We start from the raw sequence: 10,222 nt of genomic DNA, 5'->3' as shown, positions 1-10,222 counted from the left end.
CAGACACTTGAACCAGTTGGCAAAGCACTCAATCCACAGCGTCCAAGTCCTCCTCATCTCCCTCACACATGGCATCCTCATCACTCATGTTCCCTGTTACAGCCGGCTCCAAGGCAGCTGGTTGGCACTGTTCACAGCCCATGATCATCCTGGCATCATCTGCCACAAGCACACAGGCTGCGTTAGCCAGAACATGCAGTGGGAGTTCAAGCAAGCAGACTGCTGGAGTTAGTGTGGCAGCGTTAAAAAAAATATGCTGCTTGTGAATGCCATCACCTGGGCTGGACCCTTCTATTGCAGGCACCCCTGCCTGGGCTTTGAGCTCCTGCAGCTCAGTCCATGTCAGCGGCGGCAAGCGCCAGGTCTCCAAATATTCCGCCCCATGCTCATCGAAAATATCCAGCAACTGCTTTGCCTGCAGCAGCCAGAAATATAATTATTACATTTGGGCTCTCTTGTGATGCACCACAAGAGCATGCTGGCTCCAACCAACCGACACTGCGCAGGTCCGTTGGATCAGAAATCGCACAATGCTCTGCTGCGCTGCAAACACGGTAAATTTTGCTTGCAAGATTGCCGCTGAACAATGTATGCTATTACGGTAAATGTTGCATGAGAGCGTGCCTTGGCCTGGACGCCAGCAGGGTAGGTGAGGAGGGTGTCCAGCTCCCCAGCCTCCACATTCAGCAGCTTATCCACAACAGACTCCGGCAGGGCACCACAGTGGTCTGCAATGCGCTGCCGCATCCACTCGTAGTAGTAGTAATACTTGGGCCGCTTGCGCTGATACTCTGGGAGCGACCGCTCCTTATCTGCAGCAAGCCAGCGCTCCAGGCCTGCTGAGCCTTCCTCCTGCCCGAGGATAACGCAGACTCGAGTCAGCACAGCCTACTTTTGACTGCCCAGCAGACTCCTGCTGCTTTTTCTTGAAAGGTCAAGTGGTGCACCAGCTCATTTTCACAGTCACAGGATATGTCAGACCTGGTGCTGCTTGACCTCCTCACCTGTAAGACAGTTGCTGGGCGATCAGCTACTAGCAGCAGCAGGCGATCCCTGTCCTGCAGCCATTGGGGCTCATCGCCGTCCTGCTCCACAGCTCTTTGCATGGCAAGCGCAGCCATGAGAAAATCCTGGCCGGGCAAGAGGGCAGCTTCATACGTTGTGAGGAAATGGGCATGTGACAAGAGCATTCAGCTGAACGTTTTGGACAAAGTATGGCAAGCATGCGTTGGTCCACGGATAGTGCAGAGTACCTTTGAATTTTCCAGTGCAAGGGAGTGCACACCATGTGCATGCGCCCAGATGCTACAGTCTCCATCTTTGGGTCCATATGCAAGAGCTGCCTTTGCATCCTGCATTGAGTTATTGCACACCATCATGAAGACACCCATGTGCAGTCAAGCTGGCAATTAGATCACAATTTGTTTGAGCTGCACAACAGCTACTTTGAGCAGGTCCCCACCTTCAATGCCTGTTCCGGTTTGGAGGCTTCCAAATATGCACGTGCGCGCATGATTGCCAATTCGCCACGTCCGAGGTGTCTGCCTGCTCAACCCACTGCCATGTCATGACAGATTAGGGACGCACTGAAGGTCAATCTTGCAGGTCAGAAGATTATAAGATTCTCTACGCATGTGTACCAGCGACTGTGCGCTCACCTCTGTTCCAAGCATTGCAGAGCAGCCTCCGGGCTTCTGCTCCCACATGCTTCTTTTCCAGAGCTGCTGCCAAACAAAGACCGAGCCTGTCGGGTGACAGGCGCACCTCTGAGGGCACCGGTCTAAGGAGCTTTCCATCCCGCTTGGAGAGCAGAATTGGCTTCTGGGCATCTTCAATAAGCGCTGCCCAATGCTGCAGCACATAAAAAGGGCACAAGCAGTGAACAGTATGGATGGATTGTTATGACTAGGCCAGAAATTCAACAGTGTCTATCAGTACATATCTTTGAACATGCGATTAAGGCATACCAGTGCCACCCATCGTGATGTGCAATGCTCGACTGCCTTCAACCTCTCCTGTGAAAGGACTGGGTCCTCATTGCTGAGGACCTTGGCACAGGATCTGTAGGAGGCAATCGCCTCCTCGGCCCTCCCAAGCTGCATCAGTGCCAAGCCTCGTCTAAATTTTGCTTTGCTAAGCTGCACTAGAGTAGCCAATGAAGAACATCCCTGTGTCCTCATTGATGTAACGATTCTCGCTGCCAGTGTTGCATCCTTGAAAGCTGTTTGTGATTTCCCTGGGCATGACATTTGAAATTTGATCAGAACTAACAAAACAAGACACCTTGGGGCTGCCAAAAAATATGCAGGATTATTGAACATTCTTACCTGACTTCAGCGCCGCTAGACTTCGATTCAGTAGTATAGCAACATCGTCGGGACTGCGGGCCAATGCCAATGTGTAGCTTACTAAAGCCTCCGAGTATTTTCCTTCTTTGAATGCTGCAGTGCATCAATTAATTTCAAAGTATTAATGAAATATGTTCAGAGCCAATTGCATAGCGCAGGAAAAAAATTACTTATCTTGAATGGCATCGCACCCAGATCACCCTGTTCTTTTTCGCCCAAGATATAGAGTCCCGTCGAGCAGGCGTTATCACTGGCGACAGCTGCCATTAGTCTCAAATAACGGCTGTTATGACGAAAATACTTTGCAGGAGGACGGAGTACTCAGCATGTTGGTCGTAACGCGTGCCAGGCGTTACGGCACACTTACGGAACAAACTGAAGATAACACTTGCATGTGGCAGTTTCGACATGCAGGAGCTGGCATCTTAGCTTGGCTGGATTGCCAAGCAAACGCAATTGCAGGAGAATTGGTGGCAAATCCGTGACAAATTCTTCCAGAGGCGCAAATACAGGAGCTCCTCGAGGTCCATAAACTGCCAGTACATGCCATGGCCCAGTAATGGTAAGTCAACTGACATCAACTCTGTCACTCTCAGGATTTTGTAGTCAACTGACCCAGATTAGGTACCAATGAAACCAGAATATGCCTCAAAATGCTCTCCAATTCCAGATAAGATAAGACAACTGCCTGACAGAAAACACCCCGGAGCTCAAAAGCCGTCTCGGAGCTGCCTCACCACCAGCGAATCACACTGACAATCTCACTTGCGCTTGGTGACATTATTGAGAGCGACAGTCGCCAGGCTGCGAAGGGCCTCCAGCTGCTCAGCCACCTCCTTGCGGTACTGCTCTGGCACGCTCTTGAGGCCGCTCGCCAAATCCACGGTCACAACTTCACCATCACTGGTTGTCACACACATGGAATCCGCCACGCCCTTTCTAGATCCTGCACATCATGAGATGAACACCATCATCACCTGCAGCTCATGTTTCTAAGCTTGCAGTCTTGAGTTCGCGCTGTCGTTATATACATTTGCCAGTGGACGCATGGCATCATGAGGTCACCTTTCTTGCGGTTCAGCACGGTGGCCACCATGTTGCTGGAGTTCTTTGCAGCTCCAGGCATGGGTGTTGTGAGGCTGGTGCCACCCTTCATCACTGTGTTGAGGACTGTCTGCTGTGTGAGCGGGTCCTGCTCAAAGACACCCAAGGGAGATCCTGCACGAGACAATATCAGTTGGATTACAGCTCAGCCAAACCGAGGGTCCTGCAGCAGGAGTATCTTACACGTTTCTATGTGACTGAGCAGCAGTACAGCCGCTCAAATAGATTGTCTGATTGTCTGCTCTTGCAGACATGTTCAGTCACTGCACTGATCACACTGCTGCCACTTTCTATACTTTTGTATTCTTCTGCGCAAGAGACATTCTCAGCAGGTCTTGACCGACTTCACATGCATCGGGATATTGCCACCACAGACATTGACACAAAGAGCCACCTTTCTGCGAGTAGAAGACCTCGCCCAGCTTGGGCACGCGCATGAGGGTGGCTGGAGCAGCTGGAGTGAAGGGAACGCCTCGACTGCTGGGCCCAGCAGCAGGTGTTCCTGCCACCATGTTCTCCTTCAGGGGCTCCAGCGCACCCCTGCCCTTCTTATTCGCCTTCATCTCCTGCGAATTCCAAGCGTAAAACATGTTGCTGTTCCCACACTTTCAGGGTCAGTCTTCCAGAGTGAATAAAGTGCATGATCCTCCAAGGTTGAGCATTGAGAGGTCAGCACCGTGGCTACGGAGTCGTGTGGTGGTGATTCATTGGCGCCTCTTCGCTTCCTTGTCGTGCGTGTGACTGTTGCCACTGCTTTGTCCGTTGCACGAGAGCCTCTCGCCACCGTCACAGGAGCAGCCTGGGGTCATACAAGACACAGTTGGGGGATCGAGCTGCTGAGAATTCGCTCAGACAAAGCTGCTGTTGATGTAAACTGTCAAGCGCCCAGTGAGTCCTATTGTAGACGTGCCTGGGGTGCAGCCAGGCGCTTGATGTCCTCCAGCAAGACTGCGTTAATATCGCTCCCGTAATCGGTTGTAAACTGCCCGAGAGGCATTTCTCTGACCTGCAGACCAGTCGTGCCCGACGTTTATAAATGAGTTCTCAACACGTGGATGGCCAATTGGAAGCCAGACTCGTTCTTACCGCTTTGGGCAACTTAACAAGCTGGACAGCAAACAGGTTCAGTATCTCTCTGCACTCTGCTTCTGCTGCGTCCAACAAGCTCTCTGCACGCTCCTGGACTGTGCACACCAAAGAATTTTTCTCAACAACAAGAGAACGTTTAGAAAGAATGCTGCAAAGCAGAGGGAGTGCACAACGCAATGAGCAAACCTTGCTGCTCGAGAGCATCAATGAGCTGCATGACATTCTCGTCCAAGCTTTTGGAGTCTTCTTTCGGAGAATCCTCGACGAGTTCTTCGTCCTCTGGGACAGGAGCTAGTACTTTCTGCTGACGCTTTCGTGGCATCCTGATGCTTTCTTGCCTAGTCTTTCACCGAGACTGAAGCAAAAATGATACAAGATGTACAAGGTGATTTCTTAGAAAATTACATGTAATCTCAATTATTGGCTTCCTTAAGAAAGAGCTGAGGCGACGGTGCTTTAGTGAATGGTGCAAACCTTCCAACAGATTCAGAGTACTTCGTAACGTGCGTCAGAGAAGTAGACCGACCAAGACCCTTTCATATACTTATGCTGGTGATTTTCGATACACAATATGAGTATGCAACACATGTGCATCTGAGTCAGGACTCATGATTTCAAAATCAGCTCCGCCTCACCAACAATATTAAGAGAGCGTATATTCCAGGTTCAATGGGGAGGTGAGGACAGGTAAATTAAAACTTATTAGATTGTGTCGAATTGATGTGATTGAGAACGTAGAGAAAAGGGGGAAGCTGAAGTCTCACCGTTAGTAATTTTGACCAGGATGCAGGAAAATTTGATATGGTAATAACAAATTGAAGTCTCTGCGCGAGTTGCCACCACATGGCAGAGGACAACTGCGCAGCTTACAAAGCTTTTCAAACACAAAAACTTCCCTATGCAAATTGATCACTTCCGTTCCCTGCTCGCTCATGGAATTTTTGGGCATTTCTGAACGAAAGGTGCCAGGCTAGCCCAGTGAGATCCTGCATATCTGGATGAAACATGTGTGAATTTCTACCCCTCACTTATTAATTGTAGTATTTGTTTTGTTCTTTGCTGACGCTGCCTCTGGACCTCCTTGCAGAAAAGAGCAGTACTGCAGGAGGAAGCCCTGCGTGAGAAGGAAAAGGTAAATTTCCTTGGATGCCTTTGGAATTGGCAAAAGCAGTAATCGTAATTGCATGAAGCCGTTGACAATCTGCCAATAGCCTTGTGCAATGCATGTCATCCCAGCATGGCAAACAGCTGGTTGCGGGTGTGGGAGCTTTCTTAGCCAGTTTTGGTTGGATCCGCTGCAGATCTTGGACGTCTTCCAATGTGTGGAGCGTCTGAACGAGCTGGATGCCATGTCCCTGCGCAAGCTGGTGCAGAGGGAACGCATGCTTGCAGTGCCACGCCTGGAAAAGCTCCTCCCCTTCAAAGCGGACCTTGTGGAGCTTCTTACGCGCCTGCCCCTGCACCTCATGGCCTGCATCCTGGCACAGGAGCCCCGAGAGAATGGTAGGCTGCTACCTGTCTGCACCATCACTACAAAGCTGACCTGCAGGGTGCACACAAGGTGGTTTGATTGAGTGTTACTGTAGGGTCAAAGCCATTGCGCACAGTGAGCATGCGATGCTCTGTTGTCGCAGGTGATTGGGTGAGGTCTGTCACAACGTACCGGCTCACACCCGTCAGCTGGCATGGTCATGTGGTGAAGGGCCTGCGGCTGCTGATAGCGTTGTGCGCTCTGTCAGGAGCGCTGTCGCCTTTGGCCGGACTTGTGGCGGTACATTCTGCTCAACCTTCTAGACTTTGGCATGCTTGACTCTGCCAGAACTGCTGTACAGTTGGAGGTCATGCTTGAGCAGCAGCAAACAGACCCTTTGCCCTTGTACAGGGTGCAGACTTCCAACAGAGGCTCCTGGATGTAGTAGTGCTTGTGCTGCTGAGCGCAGCAGGGCCAGATGTGGCAGACAACCTTGCATCAGCAGCGGACTTCAGCAGAACAGAGGTGACTGGACAACTCACCTGAGATGCATCTGCCACTCAGTCACTCCTTGACATGAATTGGGTGGTTTACAGTGTGAGCGTGCTCTGATTTCACAGGAAGCCTTGGATCGTGCAGCCACTGTGCCAACAGCCCTACGCGCTCTCACCATTGGTCTCCTTCCTGCCAGCGTAACCATCCACATGCAGCAGAGGCATTGGCACAGTCTCTGCAACAACCTGTTGGTGCATCCGCGCTCAGTGATCTTCATTGACGCTGTCTTCGACGCCGTCCGAACCATCTATCGCATGGTGCGCGGCCTCACTGCTTCAATTCATGGCTCTGGTCTCAATTTTGCAGAGGCCAACGGTAGAGTTGTGCGGGGATTGTTTTGCCTGCTTGTTGCATGAATTGACTTCTTTGTAAGGATTACTGAGGTGCCAAAGCAGGACGCTCTACAATTTATGTCAGAATCATTTGCACTGCTTGCTTGGGAAGGCTTGACCTGTGCAACATACCCATTGCTCGCGTGCAATGCAGGTCAGAGTGGCAATGGAGAAGGGCAGCAATGATCTTCCTGGCCTGGCGTTCCAGGCAGGTCTGTCAATGGAATGGCTGACAGAACTGTGTTGCACACCCCTGTTCTACCACAGGTGAGGGATCTCCTTTATGGCATCATAAGGATCAAATGTTGCAAAGCTGCTCCTACCATGTGTAATGTGGATGGATTCTCACAATTTGACTTTTCATCCCTTCACATGCCCGAGGACGTGAATGAATGCAGTAGTTCTCCCTGTCACCATGCCGTTGTATGCTGACGTTCAGGGTAGCGCAGCATGACCCCAGCCTGGCAGGTCCACTGCGGCTCGTGGCAGCCGGGCTTGATCTGCACCGTCCGCCCTTCACGGTGCCCCCCTATGCTGCAAGCCCCGATGGCAACCCCAACTGGCTCGAGCAGGCACACTCCACAGCTGATGGTGAAGGTGTGGGCCTTTCCTACCAACTGTGCACCCAACCTGGACCCTTGAGATGCAACAAGAAGGACGTTGGAATGAACATTGCTGATCTGATTGGGACGGAGGTCTTGACGTATGCTCTGATGCCTTGGCAGGGACCATAGAGCTCCTGGTGGCCAGGAGCCTGGCTTTGATGACCTCGCTGACAGAGTATGAAAAGGCCTCATTCCTGGACCAGACCATCGCCCACGATGACACCCGAGAGCTGGCCATTGAGGTGGCTGCACAGGCGAGCCAGCTGGCAGGTGCCACCTTTTTCTTCTGTCTTTACTGTCATGCGCCCTCATCCGGATGATTACCATTGAGAATGCTCTTGCACATTGTTTGCAGCACGGGTCATGGCAATAAAGCTCCAAAAGAGGCATGACAAGTGCTGTTCAAGGCCTACAACAGCACCAGGATTCAAACAAAAAATGCTGCGGCCAAAAACACTGCATGGATGGCTGCAGGGCTGGTGAAGAACTGATAAGTATGTAGCAATATAAGCTTCCACTGTGATACCACGTGGAAGTATTGATGCACATGTGATGCAGGGCTGGTGATGCAGCGGCCCCTGAGCAGGCGGTGGCCTGTACGGTCGCCTGGTGAGGGGCAGCTGGCGGTGAACGTGCTGCAGGTGAAAGTCCCATATAGATGATGTGGAGATCTCACGCTACAGTATTTGACTGTGAGGTTGTCTGGTCTGGTTTCAGGACACACAGTGTGGGAGTGTTGCTAGCCTTCTGGCTGTCTGTCACCAAGGTAAGTCGGGCTGGGTTACTAAGCAAAGCCACGGTGCAGGTGCTGGAGGTGCTGGCAGACGACAGCAACTTCCGCCGCATGGCTATGCGCTGCGTCGCCGGCCCTGCCGCCGCCATGCTCACCATGCCACCCGCTGACTTCGAGTCCGCCTGGTGCGCAGGTGACGCCCTCTCGCGCCCAGACCGTGCTGCTCCTCCACTTCTGCAAACCATGATGCGCCTGCAACCCCTCGTCCTCCCGCAATTATTATTTGTGATGGGGGATCCAAGCTTCATAAAGCCCGGCAGGTGCCACTTGCCTGATGGTGAGCCATGAGGACTTAAGGGTATGCAGCTCAAGAAAGAGGTAAATCATGGTCATGGCTACCGGGATTGAACTCACTCTGCAAGACGCACGCTATTGACGCTAAGGATAGAGTAGGAAAATTTTGTGAAAGGCGGCAGCTGGGGATGCAGGCGAGGAGGCGAGGACGCTGCACCGCTCGGACTTCAGCATCGACGGGCGCGCCATCATGGTGGGGCCCATGGCGCCACAGCACATCAAGCGCCTGGAGTCGCTCGCCAGCCTCCTCAAACGCGACGACCTCGCCAGCCTTGCACCTGCCACCCGCGCCAAGGTGTCCTCTCCGGTTCCCGCAGTCCCATTCCCATGCTTTCTGAAGATGTTCTGTCGCTATCACGCATCAGTCCAGGTGCATGTCAGCTGCGGCAATGGGGTGGTGCATCTCTTGCTCCCGTTGGGCAGATGTGCAGCTCAGATGGGTATGCCCTATTCTGCTGGCGTGCATGGGACCCTTCTAGGTTGGATATGCATTCAGGACCATGAGGGTGTGCTTGTGCAGGTGGCCCACATGGAGCTGGAGGCTGCACTGCGGGCCCTGTCGGTGTTTGAGATCCTGGGCAACCTGCACTGCTACAACGAAGACACATGCACCGCCGACATGCGCGAGCTGTTCGCACGCATGCTCTGTGCTGAGCTGCGCAGCTGCTCCCTGTCTGCAGCAGGTGCTTGACTGGACCGTACACCCTTTTGCAATTGCGCTGCGTGGTTTGCAGGCATGCTCTGCTGAGAGGCTCCAATTGGGGAGAAGTGCAGAAACAATTGATTCACAGAAACTTCTATTGACTGCCATGCAAAAGTGTCCTTTGGGTCAGGGAGACATTGGTGCTTTTGCAGGCACAAGACCGGAGAGTGCGCGGGCAGCCATGGAACTTTGCATTACAAACCTGAATCGACTTCACATCTATGCACTCGGAGTTGCTGAAGATGCAGACAGCAGAGAGATGGATGTTGTGTCGGCTGACGATATTGAATTGCTACAAAGTCTCATTGATGCCTTGGAAAACATGAAGGAACCTGACACTTGAACTTGCAATTGAACATCTTCTGTGTGATGCCAAACCCGCAGCAGAAGCTTGGGCGCACTGAATTTGCTGATGTCAACATGAGGAATTATTTTACCAATCTCAAAATGTGGCTCACAGTCTTTGCTCTTCTGGACATGTACACATTTAATACACTGATGGGCGGTTGCCCTAAAATTTGCAAAACGCGCTCACAGAGAAACCAGCATGCTTTTCTGTACAGTCCAGTTTCCGAATTTGAGGAAGAAGGCTTCACCAATCTGCACTGACTTTTTAACTACACATGGACATGCTGAAGCCTTCACGAGACCTTGCAAACCAATTGGGCTTCAACAGATAGGATGTCATGATCACTCCAAACAGCACCTCTCTGATTATCCCTGATGTGCAGCCTGTGCTCGCAAAGATTGCTATTTCTGCAATGGCAGTTGCAACAGCGGCTTTCCCCAACGTCTTGAAAGTGCTTGCGGTGTGTCTGCCTCTGTCAAGAGCATCCTGCCACACCACAAAAAAATCGAAGCAGAATCTTCAGAAGCATCGCAGCAACTCTCAATTGTTCCGAACAGAGAGTAAAAGTGCTATGCTTCA

The 10,222-nt window shown here is 51.8% G+C and overlaps 3 protein-coding genes across 3 annotated transcripts; 1 reads left to right on the top strand and 2 right to left on the bottom strand.

The window, feature by feature from the left end:
* Window positions 1-28: 28 nt before the first annotated feature.
* On the bottom strand, window positions 29-1,121 carry COCSUDRAFT_56426 (hypothetical protein; the record flags this gene model as incomplete). The annotated part of the gene is made up of 4 exons (XM_005646470.1): window positions 29-159; window positions 277-415; window positions 601-852; window positions 1,005-1,121. 4 exons carry the CDS (start codon window positions 1,119-1,121, stop codon window positions 29-31), a joined length of 639 nt encoding a protein of 212 aa, XP_005646527.1.
* A 1,595-nt stretch (window positions 1,122-2,716) lies between these two features.
* COCSUDRAFT_53917 (hypothetical protein) lies at window positions 2,717-3,557 on the bottom strand. Its single transcript, XM_005646469.1, has 2 exons — window positions 3,414-3,557; window positions 2,717-3,294 (listed from the first exon to the last, which is right to left on the bottom strand). Exons 1-2 carry the CDS (start codon window positions 3,502-3,504, stop codon window positions 3,110-3,112), a joined length of 276 nt encoding a protein of 91 aa, XP_005646526.1. The 5' UTR covers window positions 3,505-3,557; the 3' UTR covers window positions 2,717-3,109.
* Window positions 3,558-5,890: 2,333 nt separating this feature from the next.
* On the top strand, window positions 5,891-9,796 carry COCSUDRAFT_66773 (hypothetical protein; the record flags this gene model as incomplete). Its single annotated transcript, XM_005646468.1, has 12 exons — window positions 5,891-6,044; window positions 6,176-6,312; window positions 6,424-6,537; window positions 6,633-6,824; window positions 7,054-7,166; window positions 7,339-7,496; window positions 7,625-7,774; window positions 8,063-8,145; window positions 8,310-8,430; window positions 8,726-8,886; window positions 9,112-9,274; window positions 9,447-9,796. 12 exons carry the CDS (start codon window positions 5,891-5,893, stop codon window positions 9,635-9,637), a joined length of 1,737 nt encoding a protein of 578 aa, XP_005646525.1. The 3' UTR covers window positions 9,638-9,796.
* Between the last annotated feature and the right edge of the window lie 426 nt (window positions 9,797-10,222).

The sequence above is a fragment of the Coccomyxa subellipsoidea genome (assembly GCF_000258705.1).
Source record: "Coccomyxa subellipsoidea C-169, whole genome shotgun sequence".
NCBI lineage: Eukaryota > Viridiplantae > Chlorophyta > Trebouxiophyceae > Coccomyxaceae > Coccomyxa > Coccomyxa subellipsoidea.
The sequence above is the reverse complement of the archived record's forward strand: the minus strand, read 5'-3'. Positions and strand labels throughout refer to the sequence as shown.